Source organism: Desmodus rotundus, unplaced genomic scaffold, assembly GCF_022682495.2.
Source record: "Desmodus rotundus isolate HL8 unplaced genomic scaffold, HLdesRot8A.1 manual_scaffold_391, whole genome shotgun sequence".
NCBI lineage: Eukaryota > Metazoa > Chordata > Mammalia > Chiroptera > Phyllostomidae > Desmodus > Desmodus rotundus.
In genome coordinates, this window is record NW_026527469.1 from 16,387 (window position 1) to 38,643 (window position 22,257).

The 22,257-nt window shown below is 45.6% G+C and overlaps 2 protein-coding genes across 2 annotated transcripts; both read right to left on the reverse strand.

The window, feature by feature from the left end:
• Nucleotides 1-704: 704 nt before the first annotated feature.
• On the reverse strand, nucleotides 705-16,320 carry FXR2 (FMR1 autosomal homolog 2). The gene is made up of 17 exons (XM_024564752.4): nucleotides 15,799-16,320; nucleotides 10,079-10,131; nucleotides 9,628-9,721; nucleotides 9,140-9,211; nucleotides 8,880-9,028; nucleotides 8,522-8,615; nucleotides 7,918-8,034; nucleotides 4,437-4,607; nucleotides 4,160-4,238; nucleotides 3,721-3,830; nucleotides 3,408-3,494; nucleotides 2,876-3,098; nucleotides 2,465-2,659; nucleotides 2,175-2,375; nucleotides 1,994-2,089; nucleotides 1,742-1,842; nucleotides 705-1,403 (listed from the first exon to the last, which is right to left on the reverse strand). The coding sequence occupies exons 1-17, from the start codon at nucleotides 15,877-15,879 to the stop codon at nucleotides 1,308-1,310; spliced, it is 2,019 nt and encodes a 672-aa protein (XP_024420520.2). The 5' UTR covers nucleotides 15,880-16,320; the 3' UTR covers nucleotides 705-1,307.
• Nucleotides 16,321-20,559: 4,239 nt separating this feature from the next.
• Nucleotides 20,560-22,160, reverse strand: SAT2 (spermidine/spermine N1-acetyltransferase family member 2). Its single transcript, XM_053917878.1, has 6 exons — nucleotides 21,899-22,160; nucleotides 21,645-21,696; nucleotides 21,431-21,514; nucleotides 21,225-21,326; nucleotides 21,050-21,090; nucleotides 20,560-20,928 (listed from the first exon to the last, which is right to left on the reverse strand). Exons 1-6 carry the CDS (start codon nucleotides 21,962-21,964, stop codon nucleotides 20,761-20,763), a joined length of 513 nt encoding a protein of 170 aa, XP_053773853.1. The 5' UTR covers nucleotides 21,965-22,160; the 3' UTR covers nucleotides 20,560-20,760.
• Between the last annotated feature and the right edge of the window lie 97 nt (nucleotides 22,161-22,257).

Genomic DNA, 22,257 nt, shown 5'->3' on the forward strand with positions numbered 1-22,257 from the left:
AGCCATTTTTGTTGCGTGAGTCACCCCAGCAGGTGCTTGGATGGTGATTCAACACCACTCCAGGTGAGAAAACTTAATTTAAACCCTCCCAATTCCCCCCAAACAAAGGTTTTTCCACCCCACCATTTTATCTCCAAATTTCAGAGTCAGAGTCCAGAGGCTGGGAGCCAGGAACCCCAGACAATTCCCCTAAGGCTGAGATCAGTGACACGGATGCTGAAGCAAAAAGCCTGGACCCAGAGCAAAGAACCAGTGGGAATCAGGGCTGGACATCTAGGTCCCAGAGACTTTCAAGAGGCAACCCTGCTCCCCACTCTGCCCAAGGCCCAGCCCGAGCCCCAGGCCTCAGGTAATCTGATTAAGAAGCTGGCCTTGACTCCCAGTTCTTAGCCGGGACAACTCCATCTTGGAGCAGCCCTGCCTAGCCAACTGTGAGTCAGGGTATAGGAGTGGCCCAGCTCCCTCTACCAGCAAACCTGGCAGGGGGGTGGAGGGGAGTGGGAAGAAAAGCAACAAGACACAGGCCACTGTCCTGGACCAGGAGGGTACCTGAGCCTGGGGAATTTAAGATTGTTCAGAATTCCCAAAGTAGACCATCTCTGGGACACTAGAGGAGCCAAGTGCGAAGAAGACAGAAAACAAGGACAAGTCAATCTTAGGAAAACACCAAACTGCACAAACAAGGAAGACGCAGAAACGAGAGAGCCATTTGGATTTTTTTAATTCTCTTTTTAAATACTGTACAGTGAAAAATAAATACGCCTTCTCATCCACCAGATAAGGTTGGTCCCCCTTTCCCCGGGGGACCTAGTCACCCCCCTTCATACATACCCCTGGTTCTACTCCAAAACCTCCCCCATGCCTCCCACCCACTTATACCCTTACTATCCCCGTCTTCCACAGTGATGAGGCCCCAGAAATTGGGGGTACAGGATGGGAGGAGGGATAGCAGGGGAGCCCCCTGAACTGTCCAATCTGAGTGGGTCAAGGAGCACCCCGCACCAACAGGCGGAGAATAGGGGTGTTCAGAGAGAGATTGGGGCATTAGAGGATAAAGGCACATCCAGTCTGATGGGGAAGGAGAGGCTCCCCTCACCCTGGGGGTAGGGTGGACAAGAGGGAGGTGGGTATGACCCTGTTACACACCCCTCCACTAGCTCCTGGAGGTTGGGGGGGGACCCAAGCTTCTGTGCCACCCCCCTCCCCCCTAGATAAGAGCAGCTCCAGCGCAGGTCAGTCAGGCCTGTGAGGGCCATGGTGTTGGGCAGCAAGCGAGATGGAGAAGAGAGGGATGCAGGCTGGAGGTTTTATGAAACCCCATTCACCAAACTACCCAACTCTAGGGGGGCGGAGAGCTCCCCATTCTCTGAGGGGCCCTTAGGAAGCTTGCTGACAGAGTCACCCTGAGGGGAAAGTGAGAAAGAAAAAGGAAAGAAGTGGTCAGTAAAAATTCAGGTAATGACATTCCCTACCATTCAAGTGTTCCTGGCCATCTGGTGACCCAGGGATCGATCCCTCATCTGGCTCTCTAGTCACTCTCACTGGGATCCAAAAAATATGAACCATACATCATCTCTCTCTCTCCTATTCAAACTCTCCACTATTCTAAATGTACTCTAAACGCTATCAAACATAGCCTTCTCCACAATTTAGCAAGAGATTTCTTTGGGAATAGTCTTGTGCTCCCTGCTCCAAAAGAACAAAAATGCGAAAAGAAGTAAATTATATCTTTCCTGCCTACCTTCTGTCCTGAAAGAGAGTCCTCTGAGGGTTTAGTGCGTTCCAGGGGTGGCCGCTGGCGGCTCTGAGACTCTGCTCGGGAGATATAGTCAGCCACAGTCACTGGGGAAGGCAGAGAACCAAGAGTTTCAGAAGGAACCAAGGATCCAGCCCCTACGTACCCAGTGAGTCCCAACCCCCGGTTTTCATAGGGTAGGAGGGATTCTATTTTCTCAGCTCTGAGGAAGGATGCTGGCACCCAGTGTTAACTGACCTGGCTGGCGGTCTCCACTGACAGAGCCATCAGTACGGTTACCACGGTTACGGCGGCGGCGGCTCCTATTACGACGCTGAGGTCTTGACTCATCTTCTACGAGGCAGGAAAAAATTAGAGTCATGCATCTGATCTCCCATTCCTCAGTTCTTTCCCAGCTCTAGTTTCTTAATGGCCTTACCTAGGCCATTCTCTGTCATGCTGGGCCCATCAGATTCAAGGCCTCCATCCATGATAGTCCTGTCTTCATCAGTTCGGCGGCGGCGGGAGCGGCGGCGCCTGGCACTTGCTGGGGGGGGTTCTCCAGGCTCAGAATCAATTGGAGGCTCTGGTTCAGATGTGTCTAGTAGGCTGTAAGGATTACTGTCTGGATCCTTCAGCACTGGTGAGGAAAGGAAGAACTGGGAGTCAGGTCTCCACCAAATTTTCATTTGGCCTACAATAGTGAACCCAGCTCTCTGGTACTGGTACCTGAGCTAATAGATGAAGAGGTGTATCTTGAGGTAGGCCTGGGGGCAGGTGGGGGTCCCCTACCCCGGCCCCCAACTGGCCGCCGCCGACTTTCTTCCCGAGTTGGGGGATCCCGGTCTCCTGGCCCAGCTCGGATAGGCTCTTCCCTCTTCTCAGACTCAGTCTCAGAAGCCGTAGATAGGTCTGAGCTGGGGCCTGAAGAATACAGTAGAGTTCAATCAGGTCAGCCCCCCCCCCCCCCACTCCAGCACCCATCACTGCCCCAAAACTGGAAGATTTCTCCCTCACTCACAAGTCCCCCAGCCAATCATCATCCCTATCACCCTTTCCTCAAGCTTCCATCCAGACCATTGCTGATCCTCACAATACCCCTGTCCAACTGTTCGCCTCCCTTTCCCATAGCTGTCTCACCATAGACAGGACCACCTGTCCTCCGGCCCCGGCCCCGGCCCCCGTAGCTGCCCCCATAGGTTCTTGTGGTGTGCAGGGAGGAAGAAGAGCTCTCATCAGTGGTATATCCAGCCTTGTCACTGCCACCGCTACCCCGCCCACTCCCAGGAGGGCGAAAGCCCAGCCCAATCTGTCGAAGCTGTTCATCAATTTGCAGCCTCTCTAGGCGAAGTTGCTCCACCTCCTGTTTGGGTAAAAGATGGAGGAAGATATGGAAGGAAAAATAAGTAAAAGATCAATGAACAGTCTCCTTTCATGCTTTTCTGCCCTAACCATCCCTACATTTCTAAACTCTCAGGAATGTAAGAATGGAGACATTGGTTAAACCAAGAAAATTCTGGGATCCAACCCCACAGCCCCATATTCCTACCCAGTGGTTTCTATTCTACTCAGAGACAATCTGGACACCACAGCTCCTAACTTTATCCACCAGCAGTTTCAGTCTGCTTGTAAGACCCAGATCTTTCCTCTCCTAGGTTTCCAGCTTGGGTACCTGCAGGTAGGAGAGGTGATATTCCAGCAGAGCCTGAGCATTGCTGATATTCTCTCGGGTGCCAACAAATATGAAGGGAACCATTCCCTGGAGAAGAGAGGAAAGGGCAGAAAGATTAGGAGAGTCAAATGGAAGTAGTAACTCCACCCTGTCTCCAAGGGAAGCCCAACCAATGGGATCTTTCTGGCTCTACATCCAAGGGGAAACTAAAGTTCCCATGCTCCTCCCCTAGAAATCCCAGCCCCCCAGAGAATGGCTTCATGAACAATCCCATCTGCTCCTGGACACCAATCTCTAAGTGGAGCTGCCATACCTCCTCCCTGGGGTTCTTCTTGTCATTATCACCTTCTACTCGAACCCTCACCACACCAGATTTATCCACAATCTCCTGGATCACTTTCCCATTCTTTCCAATCACTTTGCCTGAATGGGTAAAGGAGGAATTAGACCTTTTGTTTTTAAAGGAGAGAAAGAAGAGTCAAAAACAGTTAAGATAAACAGTATTTAGCTTCTATGTATGTATTTTACTTAATTATTCTCCTGCGTTAGGTTCCTGTTGAGTTTTCACAAGACAAAGTATTACAATCCCTAGAAATCTCTTCTTCCATTTTTGTCACTCCTACTACAGACTGTTCTGTCTTTGTGAAACTAAAGCCCATGATGCAGATGCCAAGCCCAGAATCACTTTAGAGAATCTCACTTCTAGTCCCCAACTGCATTCTCTTTTATATATACACACACCCCCAACTCACCAACCAGGTTCCTGGGCACTTGCACAGAGTCCTCAGAAAACTCAAGGTAACTTCGGGCCTGTCGGCAGGCCTCAGGAGTCTAATAGGAATGGGGAGTTGTTACTAAAAGAGAACTTGGATCTCAAACAATGATCTTTCTGCCACCTTTTGTCTTTGGGAAAACTACTGCCACCAAAGTCAGGGAGGGAGAGCAACATAACTTAGGTTTTCCTTTCTCCTCCTCCCTCTCTTCTCTGTATCTCCTAAGATATTTAAGCAATGGATATCTTGTGCTGACCTCTCCATAGATGCGGAAAGTACAGGTCTCTTCACCCAACTCAATGGCAGTCACCCCAGGCACTTTTCGGGCCTGCTGAATGTTGGCACCATGAGTCCCAATTGCCAGTCCCATCAGGTCCTCTCGCACTGTGAACTCCTCTTGGAATGCTGCTGCCAACTGCTTACTGGTCTGAAAGGAAAAGGCACTGTAGGAATCGTGGTGGTGGAATCTCAGAACAACTGTCCCAGGTACCTAACGCTATGTGTAACTTCAATTAAAAAAAAAAAAAAAAAAATGTGAAAGCAAGCCAGAACCACCCTCGAGTCTGCTGACCACTAGGACCTATGTGGAAAATTCAGGAACTTTAAATTCCACTCCTACCTTCCAAACACCAATGGCTTGAGGGGAAGGAGAGAAAATGAGAGTAGAATTTGGGTTGGGAGCCACCAAAGTTCAGGATTTGGCTCTAACATTATCTGGTTGTGTGATCCTAAATAAAGCACACTCTCTGTGCCTCCACTGTCATCTGCTAAATAATTACACCTGACCTACCTCATTCCGACTATCAAGAAAATTAAACAAGACTGATGAGAAAGGACTTTACACAAGGTAAATGCAAGTATAAGGAACTATTACCTTAACCAAACTAGTAACTACCAAAATAAAACCTAAAAACTTGAGCAGAAAGCAACAGGTTAAGAAAAGCATAAAAGGAGCCTATGGAGCACCATCCTACTTTATTTCTTAACCAGTCTTTGTGGGGTTCCCTAGGTACAAAGGCAGGAAGATAGGAAAGCTTCTAGAAAAATGATTCCTAGGTAGGAAGCACTGAACAGGAAAGATAGCCAAAAGTGGACATTTCCAGATCACAATCCATGGCTTCCTACTTCCAAGAATTACAGCAAGGATTTACAGTAGGCAAGAAAAGGCTAGAAAAAGGAACTAGGTTGGGTGTTCAAAATAACTGAGTTATGGCCCTGACCAGAGTGGCTGAGTTGGTTGGGCATTGTCCGTCAAAGCAAAAGGTCACTGGTTCAATTCTCAGTCAGGGCACATGCCTGGACTGCAGGTTCAGTCCCCAGTTGGGGTATGAGAGGCAACCTCAGTCTCTCCCTCTCCTTCTGCCTCCCTTCCCCTCTAAAAATAAATAAAATTTTAAAAGAAATAATAACTGAGTTAGGGAGGGAAGGGAGAGGATTTAATTGGATTTACACATATCTTCTGGAGAAATGTGCCAAGGGTTTTATTTCTTAAACTGCTTGATATGGGTACTAGGGTACATGTATTATTTTTTTATCCTTTAAACATTTTTTTACCCCAATTTTTTTTTTAATCCTCAGCCAAGGATATGTTTTCATTGATTTTAGATAGAGAGGAAGGAAAAGAGAGAGAAAAACATTGATGTGAGAGAGAAACAGAGATCAGCTGCCTCCTATACATGCCTCAACTGGGGATCACACCCACAACCTAAGTATGTGCTCTGACCGGGACTAGAACTAGCAACCTGTTGGTACATGGGACAATGCTCCAACCGAGTCACCTGACCAGCGCTAAACATTCAATATTTAAAAAATAATTTTTAAGCCCTGACCAGGTAGCTCAGTTGTTTGGAGAGCTGTCCTGATAACCCAAGGTTACAGGTTCAATCCCCAATTAGGGCACATACAAGAATCAACCAATAAATCAATAAATAAGTGGAACAACAAATCGATGTCTCTCTCCCTCTCTCTCTCCCCCCTCCCCCCCTCAAATCAGTAAATAAAATAAATAAAAATAATTTTAAAAACAAAAACAGCCCTGGCTGGTTTGACTCAGTGGACTGAGCACTGGCCTGTGAATCAAAGGGTTGCCAGTTTGATTCCCAGTCTAGGGCACATGCCTGGGTTGCAGGCCAGGCCCCCAATAAGGGGTGCACAAGAGGCAACCACACATTGATGTTTCTTTCCCTCTCTTTCTCTCTCCCTTCCCCTCTCTAAAAAATAAAATAAAAAACAAACAAAAGAAAAACATGTCCCTATTCTTAAGACCTTGCACCTACCTATGGTTAACTCAGCTATCTGGTGCACTTTACCACACAGATCAATACAGCCAAGTCCTAGAAGAATTGAATATTCTACCTTTTGTCACCAGGAAACCTGTTCATTGGGAAATGGAGCAGATATAGTTTGTATCAGCTGGAGGTAACGGTGAATTTTTAACTGCCAGTGCCCTGAGTAGCATTCCTAGAGAAGTGAAAGATTACCATGATCCAGAATTTGCACAGGCTCAGAGAAAAGCTTCCCCAAAAGATCAATTCACTTAATAAATGGAAATGCATGTTCAAACACAAACACATACCCTACTTGTTTAGGGTGGTATAATGCCTAACCTAAGAAAAGGAAATCTAACCATCATAAAATATCAGAATTCAAACCTCACAGAAATACAGGGGTGAGCAAAAGTAGGTTTACACTTATAATACAAATACAATAACAAATAAAACAAGAACAACTTGCTTTGTGTATTCACAACTGTAAACCTACTTTTGTCCATGCCTGTATTCGAATCTAACTACCTCATTGTCACAAATAAAGATGATAAAAGCTTAGTAAAATCAAATGATTTGCCAAGCCCTGGCTGGTGTGGCTCAGTGGGTTTAGCGCTGGCCTGTGAACCGAGGGATTGCCGGTTCAATTCCCAGTCAGGGCACATGCCTGGGCTGCGAGCCAGGTCTCCAGTTGGAGGCATGCAAGAGGCAACCTATGGATATTTCTCTCTTCTTCTCTTTCTCCCTCCCTTCCCCTCTAAGAAATAAATAAAATCTTTAAAAAAAGTATTTGCCAAAGATCAACTATTTAATAAAGCAAGACTTAGTTTTCCAAGTCCAGTGGTCTTTCCAATGTACAAATGGTTCTCAAGAGAGATAATTTGAGGGATGCCAGTGGAAGAAAGAGCCATACCCACTTCTGACTGATATGTATATATGTATTTTTAAAATTCTCACGAGGACTTTTTTTCATTTATTAATTTTCATTTCTTTTAGAGAAAAAGGAAGGAAAGAGAGAGAAAAATGGATGCAAGAGAGAAGCATCAACTGGCTGACTTCACATATGTGCCTGAACCAGGTATCAAATGTGCCCAGATCCAGAGAAGGGATCAAACCCTCAACCTAGGTATATGACCTGACCAGGAACCTTTCAGTCAATGGGACAATGCTCCAACCAACTGAGCCACACTGGCCAGGGCTGACTGATGTTTTATATGCACTGTGCTTTCAAATAAATTTCACTTAATCAGAGCACATGGCTCAAAAAATGTTTGAAAACAACTGTACCATAACATAATGGAGTTCTGCCATCTGGAGAAGTCTGGGATAAAATAGCAGACCCAGGTATAATGGCCCACAAAGGCCTTAATCTTTTTTGTTCTGTAAACATAAGAGCACAGATGGAGGGTGGGACAAGAAGGGAGGACAACAATACTAATATATTCAGCAGTAAAAAGTAAAGCTGAAATTTACCTCTAGGTGCTTTGTAGCTTCTTCATTGCGAGACATGAGTAGCAGTTTGGTGCGCAGGCTTCGAAAATGCATATCACCCAGCAGGGATGCCCGCTTCACAGGGGCTTCTGTGGTTGACTGGGAAGAAACCAATGGAAGACATTAAAATTGACTTTGAATACACATTGCGGGAGAGACAGCAACTGGAAATCAGGATGCCTGAGAGTCTGGAAAAGGTTGGGAGTTAGGGAAGGGGAGAGGAAAGGAAGGGAAGGGAAGAGGAAAATCACTATAAACCTCACAAGGGCCCCATCACTGGGGTGCCTAAGGGAAGTGATTTTAGGCAGCAGACACAGGTAAGAACTCTAACAGTCTCTTTTAGTCTCAAATATACAAGGGAGGATCCCAGCCCAGACTGCAATATAATGACTAGGTTAAAAAAAAATTAAGTTCAGACATAAAGAAGACTAAGGAAAGGTATGGCTAACTGGGCCCACAGGGGTCAGGAGCAATAAAGTCCTCCCTGACAAATAAATGTAAGCACATTTTAGCTCTTCCCTTTCTACAAAGGAGTTAAAAAGACAGAAGGAAAAATTGCTGGAAACGTTTACATGAATAAACTCACCAGGATGAAGAGCTCACTATTCGTGATGTTGAGAAAGATGCAGTTCGCTCCCAATGCTTTCTTGAACTCTTTATGGACATTTTCATTGGAACAACTGCAATGAAAGAGAAAAGTGTTCAGGGGGCAAAGTGTATGGTGTGGTCAAAAATTCAGCGGACAGAGGGACAGAAAAATAGGGAAAGAGAAAGGACTGCGGTAAAAGAACAGAGATGAAGACAGGAACTGGGAGCAGGAAGGGCTGTAGAGGGCCAAGGAAACAATGCACAAGACTGAAACTGGGAGTGGGATCTGGGGGAAATGAGGGCAGAGAAGAGGGCTATAAAGAGGGCCCACTACTCCCAACCTCCCTAACACTCACGCTTCTCTCAGATCCTCAGGAACAGCCATGGTAACCTTGAAGAAGCTGCCTTTGGTTGCAAGGGGATTAGGATTGACTGGCCGAAGCCGTTCCAGGGTGACAATCTCATTGTAAGTAGCATCACAGGCAGCATATTCAATGACATAGAACTGGCAAAAGGAAAGAAAGGAAAAGTTGTGTATGACCTGAATTTGTATCTCCTACCTTTCTATGACTATATTTGTTTCAGCAGTTCTCCAAAGGCCTTCATAATCACTCACATCTCCCTTCATCATCCGCACCCGGGCCAGCCACCAGCCACAAGGTTCTTGCTCATTGGCTCGAGAATAAACCTGAAAGGAAGATGAAAATTAAAAAGATATTGAGGACCATCTAAAAGCAAGAATGGGATGAGCATTAACATACTTCAGAAGTATCCTTGAACGAAGATAAAGAAAACTACAGGAAGGAACTGCTAATTAAAAAACAGAGGACGCCCAGGTTTAGATGTTGTTATCATAAATGAAAGAAAGGTAAATAATCCCCTGAAACTGGGAAGCACCCTGAGAGTTTGGTTGATCACAACAGAGATGGACAGAGAACTGCCACATGTCACTTGTCCACAGACTATCTGGCTGGATGTAGCAGTTTGGCTCTAGGAGGAAGGAGAGTGAACCAACCGGTGAGGAGCCTAGGATGCTGGCATCAGGGTATGGCAGATGCAGTGAGAAAAGGGAAATTTAGGACGGGTAGACTCCATGGCCCTTACCTCCACCTCATCTCCTTCTGTGATCTCCTTATTATAATCAGCTGGAGGTGGTAGCCGCACATCCCCAAAAGGAATTTGTCTCTCACTCTGCCAGCTGCAAATCAAACAGTGATATGAAAGCTATTCAGGCTCACATGGCTGCCCATTTCTTTGAAAAGCGGTTATTGCCTGAAATTGCTAGGCAATGTCCACCTTTCCTAGTGATTTAAAGGCAAAATCCCAGGCCCTGCTACACAATGGCACCTTCCATCTCTTGCTATAATCTAAACACTGGGTCAATTGTGTCCCTACCCTCACTAAGTTTTAGTCCTATACTCTCCTAGGATCCAAAGTTGCCCACTCAAACCGTTGGCTCTCCCCCACCTATTACATGCCTTGTGGAACTCAGCCCCCTCTTCTCCACCCTTCTTCTAGGACCTAGTATACTGATTCTGTATTCCCAAGGTCTTACTTGTTTTCAAAGAAGATGGTGACAGAGTCTTCATGGACATCCTTCACAAAGCCCTAGAATAAATTTTAAAAGAAAGTAAAATAAATAAATAAGTAACAATTTACCAACATCTTAGCCATTAAGGAAACAGACATTCAGAGGTTCTTAAAATAGTTTTAGATGGGGACAGAAGCAATCTAAAGACAGGGCCAGAAAAAAGCTATCCTGGAGAAAGAATATGAATATTGAGGTAGAGAAAAGAAATGATATTGGCATGAGATGTGGCAAAATCCAGAAATAAGATGAGACAGAAAGTAGAAGGGGGGGAATCACTTGCATCAAAACAGCCTGGAAACTGGTGGTCTACTATGGCTCCCACAGGGGCCCTCCTATCTGTCTGCCTCCTGTTGTGCTGAGCAGCTTGCCAGAACTCAATTAAAATACCAACAACATTCAGCAAGGCTAAGAATATCCCATGAGACAGCGTGAGGCCATCTCTGGAACACCTAGAGGACATCAGGATATGCCAAGAGAGAAAGGGGTCTCGCTCCCCAATACAGCAAAAGACAGGAAGAAACTTGGTGCCTTGATGCCCGAGTCCTAAGAGAATACACAGAACATTGGAAAAGGTCAAAACAATAAACATTTTACAGAAGGAAAAACTCAGGCTTAAGAGATGTGAGATTTCTGAATTCTAGACTGTAACACTGCACTGCTACGCATTTGAAAAGGATAATAAAATTTGTAGAAGACCCCAACCTTGAGATCTCAACAAAGAACAGGGATGAGTGAATAGTTTGTTTACCTCCTATTTTCTATGTCCTTATGCAGAAGCCAGAACTATGTGTCCAGCCCTATGCTCCCAATTTTTCTACATTCTCTCCCTATTTTCACATACTCAGAATTAAGAATTGCTAATTTTGATAAAGCCCAATTTATCAATTTGTTCTTTTATAATAGCTTTTTGTTTCACATGTAAGAAAGCTCTGCCTAATCCAAGGCCACAAAGGTTTACTCGTACATCTTCTAGAAGTTTTATAGTTTTTATTTTACATTTAGGTCTATGATCCATTTTGCATTAAATTTTGTATACAATGCAAGATAATAACAAAGTTCATTTTTTACCTATGGATATCCAGTTGTCTGAGTACCATTTGTTTAAGATTACCCTTTCTCGACTAAATTACCTTTCACTTCTATCAAAAATCAGAATATGTAATTAATATATACTAACAGAAAGCAGATCAGTGGTTGGTGGAGGACTTGTGGGGATGATAGAAATACTCATTATTTTGATTATGGTAATGGTTTATTTTATACACAACATACATATGCTAAAAGCTAACAAAGTGTACATTGTGAATACATGCACTTCACTGTATGCCAGTTATACCTCAATAAAGCAGTTTTAAGAATTAGAGGGTTCAACAGGCTAATAATACACAGGAACTATTCCTGAGCTATGCAGCGAGGTTCAAAAGCTTAGCAGAGAAAACAAAAACGCACACTGTGTCGCTCCCATCTCACGGGATTGATCACTACCACAAACACTACTGTACTGCTGTTTCCTTATGGTGGGAAAATCTAAACCTAAATTTCACTCTTGATACAAGCCATCTTTCTCTTCTTTCAGACTAAATCTTGTTATGGAAACTTACTATTGCCCAAGGCATTAGTACTCCCGGCACTGTCTGGCCCCTTCCTTATCCATGCTTCAACTTTCTTCGCCATTCCCTTCCCTAGAAATGTTTTTTCTACTCTTCATTCAGATCCATCAATACCCACTCCTACTATTCTCTACTCAAGTCTTCTGAGCCACTTTTACTCCTCACTATTTGCCTGAGTCACTCATCCCTTTTCAGTTCTTCTCTTAGCTCCTTAAATTTCCTCCTTCCTCCCCCCACAACCACTAACATGGTATATCCCTTCCTTCTTCCTCTGCCCCTTTATAAGGGTCTATCTAGACTTCTAGAAACATTTCAACCAGCCTCTTCAGCTGACTTTATTCAAAATATTTATCTCCAAGCTTTAGAAATAGCTTATAAAAAGAGGTAGCTATTCTCGAAATATTTTATTTTTTAAAAGGGTTTTATTTTGTGGTTGCCCCTTGCACGCCCCACACTGAAGACCTGGCCCACAACCCAGGCATGTGCCCTGACTGGGAAGCGAACCTGCGAACCTTTGTTCACATGCCAGCACTCAATCCACTGAGCCACACCAGCCAGGGCTATTTTCAGAATATTTCAGGAATGAAATAAAAAGAGTGGAAGAGAGAGCTATCACTTACCTACCTCTTTTGTGAAGAGGTGACTATTCCTAAATATACCTATTTACAAAGGATATGCCTAAAGCTCTAATCCAATTCTCCTCCATTTCAATTCTCCTCCAACATTTCAGGGTTGGCACGTAGGTGGAGTAGCAATGACACCCTGGTTTTTCTAGCTACCATGATTCCCCAGAACAAAAATGCTGAACTCAGAATGGAGTTTTCCCTCTCATTACTCAGCAACTCAACCAAACGCCACTTACACTTCCAGGGTCTTTTTCCTTCAAATATTCCCTAAGTTTTCTCAATTTCTTATTCCATTCCAGTCTCTGCTCTTTAATTCCATCCACATCACCCTAGTTTTTTCCTCCAAAGATACTAGTCACAAACAGTGAGGTCCCGATTCTGCTTAGTGAATACTCATTGGAAAGATAAGCAGGTAAGGGTAGTAAGTGTTGGCAAGTGAATCTCTAGAAAACCAACTAGATTCAAAGGATGCCTCAATTAAGTGGCCATGGCATAGCCTTTCTTTGGTTTATAAGGCCTGGAACTAGAGAGAGAAAGAGCCCTAGGTTCCTAGGTACTTCAGTTTCCTCAAATTCTAGAAGATATGAAATTGGTCTTGCCTTCAACCTATCTTTTGGTCCTGGGCTCTTAAAGGAGAGGGAGTTCTAGGGGAAAAGCAATTAGGGTTTGGGTAAAAAAACACGTGTAGCCCTGGCTGGTGTGACTCAGTGGATTGAGTGCCAGTCCATGAACCGAAAGGTCATCAGTTCCATTCCCAGTCAGGACAAATGCATGCCTAGGTTGTGGGCCAGGTCCCCAGGTGGAGCTGTGTAAGAGGCAACCACACATTGATGTTTCTCTCCCTTCCTTCCCCTCTCTCTGAAAGTAAATAAATAAAATCATTTAAAAAACCAACCAACCCACCACGTGTAGAAGCTGAAAAAAAGAATGGGAATTAGGATTACCAGGCAAGGTCTGGAAAGTTGGATGACTGTGCCCTGGAAGGTGAACTATTTCATTTGGGAGAATACAACTGAAAGAATAAAATACATTAAATTCTGACAGAAAAGAGTTGGTACCAAATAACTTAGACCTCAAACGTGACATTTGCAGTTCATGGAAGATCAAAAATAGGACCTAAGTCTGACAGGGAAGAAAGGGGCCTTTCCATATTTACAGTTCTAGAAACAATGTAAACACTCCTTGACCCACACATTAAGGTGTGCTGAGTCATGAATATTAAATCAGTAGCAAGGTCAGAAAGGGTAAGTATATGCCACTGAAATTAAAGAAAAATTAGTCTGAATTTAGGGATTTTTTTGTTGTTTTAAACTAAGACACGAGGCAGAAAATACTAAAGTGACCAGAACAAAAAAATCCACATTACCTGGCTTTTGGCTGAACTCCAAACTCTACTCTGATTGAAGGTATCCTGTCCCCAATTCACTCAAGTCTATCATTGCCACAGCCCCCAGGAGAAAAGAGAAAGATTCAGAAAGAGAATTTCTGCTGGATACATATGTGGGAAGGGAAACATCCCGTTCCCAGTTGTCTCACACAGTTAATTTGAACTGGATACCAATCTTTTCCAGCTGTGCTGGACTCCCATGCTTCCTAGAACAAAAGCAAACATCGTATCTTGATCTCAGACTCAATTTAAGAATCTAAGAATCTGGGGATGGGTAGGACCCAGGTGAAGGACAAGAAACTGGGGGAAATGGGGCTAAAATCTTACGAGCATGGATATTTCAACAAAGCTAATGCAAATTTGGGGGGGGAAATAAGACAAATGTACTCTATCAGAATCAGAAAGGAATTAAGAGACTTTGCCAAAGAAAACAAATGCTATGGAGGCAGGCTAAAAAAAAAAAGTCCCACCAGTCAGAAATTTATACAAAAAATGACAGAAGAGATTAGCTGGGAGCTTCCTTCAGACATTGGGTAAGGTGGTTTCTGGGGATTACATGGCAATATTAGAAATATCAGGATAAAAAGTCAGGATTTAAACTGAGAAAATAAGATAAATAAATATGGGTACCCACAGGTACTGAATATAAAGAAAGCTGGTGAGGCAAGTAAGACACAGATAGGCATTTGGGGTGGGTAAAAGAATGAATACACTGAACTTATCAATTAAAGCTGGGGTAGAAACCTTCCACTCCAAGGGCAAATAGGAGACCCCTTCCAGAGTAAAATATGACTTCACAGGGAAGGAGCTGGAGAAAGTCATTTCGAAATGCATAAAGGTAGAGAGGTCTATTATGGGAGAAAGGCTTGAGCGGAAGTGAAGGAAAGGCGGCTCTTCTCACAAGTGAAGTTAGAAGATATCTCTGCTCTTGCTCCTCAGGGTAAAATTAAAGAAGACAACAGGAATCAAAGTCTGTGCATAATTCCAAGCATAAAGTCCAAAGAGTTTCAAAACAACAACAGTCACACAAAGAAAAATTCCTGAGAGACCAGAGGGGTCTTGCGGGCTTAACCTAAACGCAGAAAAAAATGTCCTAGAAAACGGATTCAGGACAGATAAAGAAGGTGGTAGTAACAGTAGTTTTAAAGAACCAAATCCTCGGCAAGGGGGGAGCTGAAGTAAACAAGGATCTTTTAAAGACAGTCCCCTTCTCTTTCAAATAAGGCTATTATCAGATTCCCAAATTGGGAGGGTTGGCCATACTAGAGAAGATAAACAGAGGGAACCCTCCCTTTCAGAGATCTTGAACATGAAGCTTACATTTCTCAAAATGAAAAAACTATACGAATCATGTAAATGTATCTGAGGGCAAAATGAAATAATTAATATAAATCCATCTCTGGGGTAGAATGGCAGACCAGCTAGCTTTAGGACGGAAGGATTGGGGTGACAGACGAGTGAAAAGATGCACCTTACACTAGGAGGCAACAGGACTGGCACAATCCAGAGTTCCTGAGGTCAAAGATACCAAATGGCACAGATTTTGACAATCTCTCTTTGGGTGGGGAACAGAATTGTAAGATGAAAGTGGGGTGCCTCCCAGTCAGTAGGTAGAGGCCTCAAGTAAGATGAAAGGATCTAATGTGGACCGGCTTTCCCAATGGGGTAATAGAGGAAGAATAAAGAGAATTTTCCATGTGCTTGGACTGTGGGGGAAATGTGATTAAGGTCTAAGATGTGTCTTCTGCTAGAAAACGTCTCTACGATAGGGGGTAAGTGGGGTCTCTTGGGGGGCGGTGGTGCTGCTGCAAGCATAATGCCACGATGTTCATTCGGAAATGGGGGTAAAAGCAGGTGTAATAGAGGGGCCAAAAATAAGAGGAAGGGGGTTAAGTTCCAAAGCTCTCCCCAGGAGGGCTGCGGGTGGGAGCGTGGGTCTAAGTATCTAAGATTCTAAGGGTCAGGACTTAGCTCCAGAAGCTCGATCCCGCCCCACTCTTGCTAGTTCTGGCCTGAGGGAGGGCCTGACGACGGGTGTCCCAGGTCGGCGCGCCGTCTCACCTTGTAGAAGGCCCCGTTGGAGCCGCGCACCTCGACGGGCAGTCCTGGTTCCACATCCCCCCCTGAGGCCAGGCCGCCCATGGCGCCGGCGCCGCCGCCGCCGCTTCCGACTCCTCCGGAGACGGCTGCAGCAGCGGTCTGAGTGCGGGCCGGGCCAGGTCCCCGGCGTCTCCCGGGAGGAGGAGCCGGAGGGGGAGCCGCGGGGGGCGGGAGCCGGGCCGGCCCCACGGCGGCCCTGCCACAGCCAACTAGCAGGGGGCCGGGGCCGGGCCGCTCCCGGTCCGCCGCCACCGCCTTGGTCTCCGCCACCGTGAGGGAGACGGCCGCCGCCGCCGCTGCCTTCGTCACCTCAGCTTCCGCCCGCCGCCTCCCCCGCTGCTGCCTTAGTCCCAGGACCCGCTGCTGCCGCCGCCGCTCCACGGCTTCCACCACCCCCTTCCGCCGCTGCCTAACGCGCAGGCGCGCGGGGCCCTAGGGTCCAAGGCGCAGGCGTCAAGGGTGGCGACTCAACTCGCGCTCACCAGCGCATCGCAGCTTCCACACTCCTTTTCGCTCTCTCACGCCCCCTCTTGGTGGCTTACTTGCGCTTGCGCAGAACGAGATTGGCGCTCTTTCTCCGCCACCCCACCACTCGAACGCCCCACATCTATCTTTCCCCGCCCCACAACACCGAGAGCTAACCAATCATGGGGAGGGAGGGGCCGCGCTCACTTAGTCGGATTGGATTTCTGCTGCTCTGGCCAGACCATACCCACTCCACTGTGAGCTCCACAGGGCTAGGACGCGTTAGGTATGGGCATGCGCCTGAGTGATTGCTTGGTCACTTTCCTCACCTTTGTCTTTCTTGGTGCGCACGCTCCAAAGCATTAAAAAAAAAAAAAAAAAAAAAAAAGTCGAAAAGCAAGAAAAGAAAAAAGAAAAAACGATGACCCAAATGACCCGTGCGCATACCCTGAGCTTTAATGTCCATGCGCAAATACATAGCGACTCTTTCGAGCATCAATAAGTCTGTGCAATAGGAAATTTGAGCGACGTTCCTGCCTTGAGAAGATTCTGATCATGCATACAATGAAAGGTTAAAGAATAATTTCAAGGCAGTACCGAAAAGCAAATGCCATTTGGCACAAGATGTGATCATTTAAGTGCTGAGGAACTTCAAAATAAAAAAATACATTGTTCTGGAGTAAGGATAGTAGAGAAATAACTTTGAATTCCTGAATTAAGGTAAGAAATTCAGATAGAAGTGAATAAAATAACACAGAAATTAGAGTCGTGTTGTGTATTTAATCATTTACCAAATATTTAGTGAACCCTCGCTGTGTTCCAATGATGGTGCTAAGTGCTAGGGATTCAAAGATAAGGTGTGGTCCCTGAGCTCAAGGAACTTATAATATATCGGGGGAGTGACAAATAAGTAAGTTTTAACAGATAATTAACAAATTAAGTTTATAGGTTCAACTGAAGACATGATGGAGATAAAGACTCAGTATGGCCCTGTCTAGTGTGGCTCACTCTGAAAACCAAAAGGTCACCGGTTCCATTTCTGATCAGGGCACATATGGGCCAGATCCCCCGTTGAGGGTGTGGGAGAGGCAACTGATGGATGTTCCTCTCCCTCTCTCTCTCCCTGCCTCTCTCTAAAAATAAATAAAAATCTTTTAAAAAAAGACTCAGTAAAGGGGTAATGCCACAAAGACTTTGCTCATTGTTGTTCAGAGTGATCAGAGACCATTGCAGAGGAGGAGAGGCAAATTGAGAGTTAAGGGTTGAGTATGAGTTTGTTAAAGAAGTGCAGTAAGAGTATCTGGGGAAAAACAAGGAACACAATAGTGCAGAGAAGCAGAACATGTCCTTTGGAGAATGACAACTAATTTAAATAGTATCGGCTTAAATTAGAGAGCTGCAAGAAGCTAGATTGTGAAGGACTTTAGGTCATATTACAGAAAATGGCTTTTACTTTACCAATAATGGAGAGCCATTGAAAGATTTTAAGCCATATGTATAATGTGATAACATTTGCATTTTATAACTGGAGAGCAGATTGAAGAGTAAGTGTGGTCCTGAAGGCTGTGAGACCTGTAATGAGCCATTGCAGGTAAGAAAGATGCTGGGACTTACTTGGGTTGGGGATACAAGTAAATTTGCAGTAGAGTCAACAAGAATTGGTGATGCAGGCAGAGTGGGATGAAGTCAGAAGCCAATGAAGAAGTGGGACACAATACAACTACCAGATTTCTACCTTCAGATCCTGAGTGACTGGTAATGTGAATCATGGAAGAGAGAACACGGGAAACAAAGGTTGGGAGGAGAAGGTGATGAGTTAAATGAAATTGGTTTTGCTTTTTGAGTATGAGGGACCTGTGGACCATCCAGGTAGACATGATCCCTTATCTTCAACAAATTTCTTTCAGGTCCCAACTTAAATAAATATACAGGGTGGAGCAAAAGCAGGCTTAGTTATTCATATGGAAAATACTACAATAATTAATAAATAATACAAGAATAAACTCATGTTTCACGTACTCACAACTATAAGCCTACTTTTGTCCCACCCTGTAATTCCGTTAGCCTTCCACTAGGCCCACGCTAGGTTAAGTCTCCTGCCTCACGCTGCCAATGCATCTTACACTCCTTTGTGCCACTCATCATGGCTGTAATGTCAATTTCTCCATCACACTGTAAGCTCTGTGAGGTCAGAGACTGAGTTGACTGAGTTGACTGTATGTCTGTTTGTCCCCACCACTGTATGCCCACCACCTAGCACAGCTCCCGGCACAGCAAATATTAACTGAATGAAGGAATCAATGTCCTGGAGGTCAATGGACACACAAGTGTGTGACCGAGGAAAGGTCTGGGCTAGAGAGAGGTAGATGTGGGTATTATCAATATATAGGTTACAGTTAAGGTTGCAAGAGAAAATTAAATCTCTAAAGAACTGAGAAATGAATTAGGTCCAAGATGGAACTCTCAACTACACTAGTATTGAAAGGGCTACTAAAAGAGGTGCCTTCAAGAGTATCTTAGAAGGAACAGCAGTAACTAGGGTGGCAAATACGGTAAAGATTCTATTAGCAGTGATTCTGATAAGGGGGAGTCAGAGAAATTAAGTGGGACAGATTATTAAGAATTCTTGCTGTCAGACCAAGAAGTTTGGGTTTGGACTCTTAAGCAAGAGGAGTGACTGAATTTTGTTTTAGAAATGGCACTATCACCAACTTCCAAGCCTTGGGCACCAATTCATTTGTCCTCTTCTTCATCTGGTTTTTATTGTTCATTCAAGCAAAGGATGGGAGTGTGGAAAGGGGAGCAGCATTTCAGACATGGGAATGGCATGTGCAGAAGGCCCAAAGAGAATATAGTGCATTTAAGGCACCGAACAGTCTAACATGGTTAAAACTCACAAAAAGGAAACATGGCTGGGTGGGTTGGTTTGAACCAGACCTTGGAGGACCTGAAACATATTTAGAAGTTTGGACTTTCTGCTGAGAGCAAGGGGAGCCATTACAGGATGTTCAGTCAACTTGCCTTCTGGTAAGGATTACTGTAGCTGGAGTCTAATGGTTGTGTAACAGACTGTCCCAGTTTGCCTTAGAACTCCTAAATAGACAGATTGAGAGGAAGATACAAATATGGATAGATTCATACATGATTAGATGCATACTGAAATGGGGATGAAATGAAAGTTTACACATTCAGTTTTAAACCTTGCCCCAGACTTATTCACCAAGCTCTAAGAATACCTACAACCAGGCTTCTATCCTCCAAGTGGAAGTCTGGAAGATTCTTCTTTTGAGAAATCTGATCAGACCAAAAAAAGAAAAAATCTAATGATACTGACAGCAAGGTATCCTCAAGTAAATGGCCTAATGGATTAGCTACAGTAAAGTTCATGACAATACGCCACTCTGCTTTCCACAGACACACAGATTTCAGTCAGTACTTTGGTGTGCCAGTCTTACATACGAGCGGAAACTGAGGGTTGCCAGACACTTGTGGAAATCCTCCAAAATGAAAGAGAGAGAGAGGCCTAAAGAAAAAAGAGCTGGTGTGGCTCAGTGGATTGAGTGCTGGCCTGCAAACTGAAAGGTCAACGGGCGCATGCCTGGGTTGCAAAGCAGGTCCCCAGTGGGGGCGCGCAAGAGGCAACCACACATTGATGTTTCTCTCCGGCTCTTTCTCCCTCCCTTCCCGTTTCTCAAAATAAATAAATAAATAAATGTTTTACAAAAAGTTGGGGCAACCGATTGTGTAGCCCAGTTGGTCTGAGCATCATCTCGCTATGTCGAGGTTGTGGGTTTGCTCCCCAGTCAGGGAAAATACAAGAATCAATCAATAAATGCATAAATAAGTGGAAAAACAAATGGATTGTTTTTTCTCTCTCCCTCTAAAAAAATCAATAAATTTTAAAGTTGGGGCAAGTGGTCCTTCCCAGTGCCCCTGAAATGCTACCACCAGATGGCAGCCTACTCCCTGGGCCTGCTTCAGTCTTGGAACCGCTGGGGATCATTCAGATACTGGAGGCCTTGGTCTCCGTCCCAAAAGTGACCAACAAGCCTGACGTGCCAAGCTGGCCCTCTGCTCTTCTTTTCTCTATATTCCACAGGCCTGAGCCAAGAATCTGGCTCAAGAAAGTAAAAGTCATCTTGGGCCCACTTTTACCCCCATGAGCCACACCCACTGACCAGAACACTGAGGAAGAATCAGAGAGTGGCTGAAGCATATCAAATCATCAACTCCTCTAACCAACACCACATCAGGACATAGGAATTATCATTTATTTTTCATCCTCAGTAAGCAGGTGGAAAGATCTTTCACTCAGTTCTGCTCTTTCTTACTTTGGGAATGTTCACCCCTAATTCTCCTTCCTTCAGGGAGGTCTTTAGTGATGGAGATGGTCTCTGAGGACTGCTTGAGCTGGTGAGGAAGAAGCTCATTATTGGGCGAGATTCCCAAGGGATGGTGTCACTTTTCTGCCAACTTCCTCATCACTTCTCCTTCGAAGCGAAAGGAGTGCCAGCCCTCTGCTTCAGTCAGATCTTGGGCTCCTAGAACCTTGTACAAGTCCATGGCCCTCTTGTTCCAGTCCAAGACTGACAAGCGGAACTGGGAGCAGCCCTTATTCAAGGCTACCTGTGGGAAAAGACATCACTAACTTTCCTGGGAAAGGCTTTCTCACCCTCCATTCAAGCTGGGTGCCTCCCATACACCTTTCTTTCCAGGGCCCAGCTTGTAGCCCCATCACACTCCTCACCTCAGCCACTTTTTTGATTATTTTGGAACCAATCCCCTGACCTAATGTATGGGGGAAAAGACAAAGAGAGGGATTGTGTGAGTTGAAGGGGATCGGAAAAAGCCATAGGCTGGGATTAGATGATAGGTTTATGGGTTGCTTTTCTCCCACCCCAGCCTCAGCCTCTGTCCTGTACCCCGGTATTCCGGCTTAACATAGATGTCTTCCAGATAAATGCTGCGTCCCTTCCATGTGCTGTAAATGAAGTAGTACAGCCCATAGCCCACCAGACAGGACCCTGAAAAAGAGAGAGAAAAGAGAGGTCAGGCCACTGGGTGCCGTGGGGAGAGACCTCTGAGGCTGACTGGAGAGGAGACCTCTGAGGTGGATGTGTGTTCTTACCCTGTGGCTCCCCGGGGCTGGGAAGACTTTCCGCTACCAAACAGTAATAGAAAGGATTCTCTCCAAAGCCGTCTGCCCTCAAGTCTGCACAGATGTAATTGTGACAAAGAGAGAAAGAGATCCTGGGTGTGGGCCCAGCCAGGAGCTACTGCCTGGGGAACCCATCCCTTGCTTCCTCCCAGCCTCCGTCAGGACCCAGGTGCTGAGCCCCAACCTTCTTCAGAAATCTTCACCTGATCCGAGAGTTCCTCAAACTCAGCTAGTTCCTATGGTGTGGGGACAGAGACCAGATTAGCGCCGGAGGCCCCCGCAGCTCCGGGAGTAGACCCCAGGGCGCGCTCCTCCTTCTGCTCCCACCTCCTCCCCCCTGCTCCCACCTCCTCCGCACCCTCTGCCTTTTCCCCGCTCCCTCCAACCTCGACGCTGGGACCCTCTCTGAGACCCTGGTTTCTGGCCCGCAGACTTAACCCGAATCAGCCTCAGAATATTTCCACAGTCTTCTTCCATGGCCTCTCGGATCCGTACGAAAACCATCCCGATCCCCACCGTCTGGGACCGAAGTCCAGGATCCCCACTTCCTTTCTGCAGGACTCGGCGAAGGGCAACTGGGACCCTTTAAAAGGGCGTACAAATTAGGATCGCTGTAAGCCAGAGGAGCGAAGCGATGGTGAGAAACGCGGGCTGGAAAGCCGAAGCGCGATTACAGCTACCCAGGGGCTGAGGGAGTGGACAGGAGAGGCGGTCCTCACTGCCTAGTGGCCCCAAAATTCTGCCCCAGCAGTCGCGCACCAGCCAATCAGCTTGCAGAGTAGTCACGTCCCCGCCCC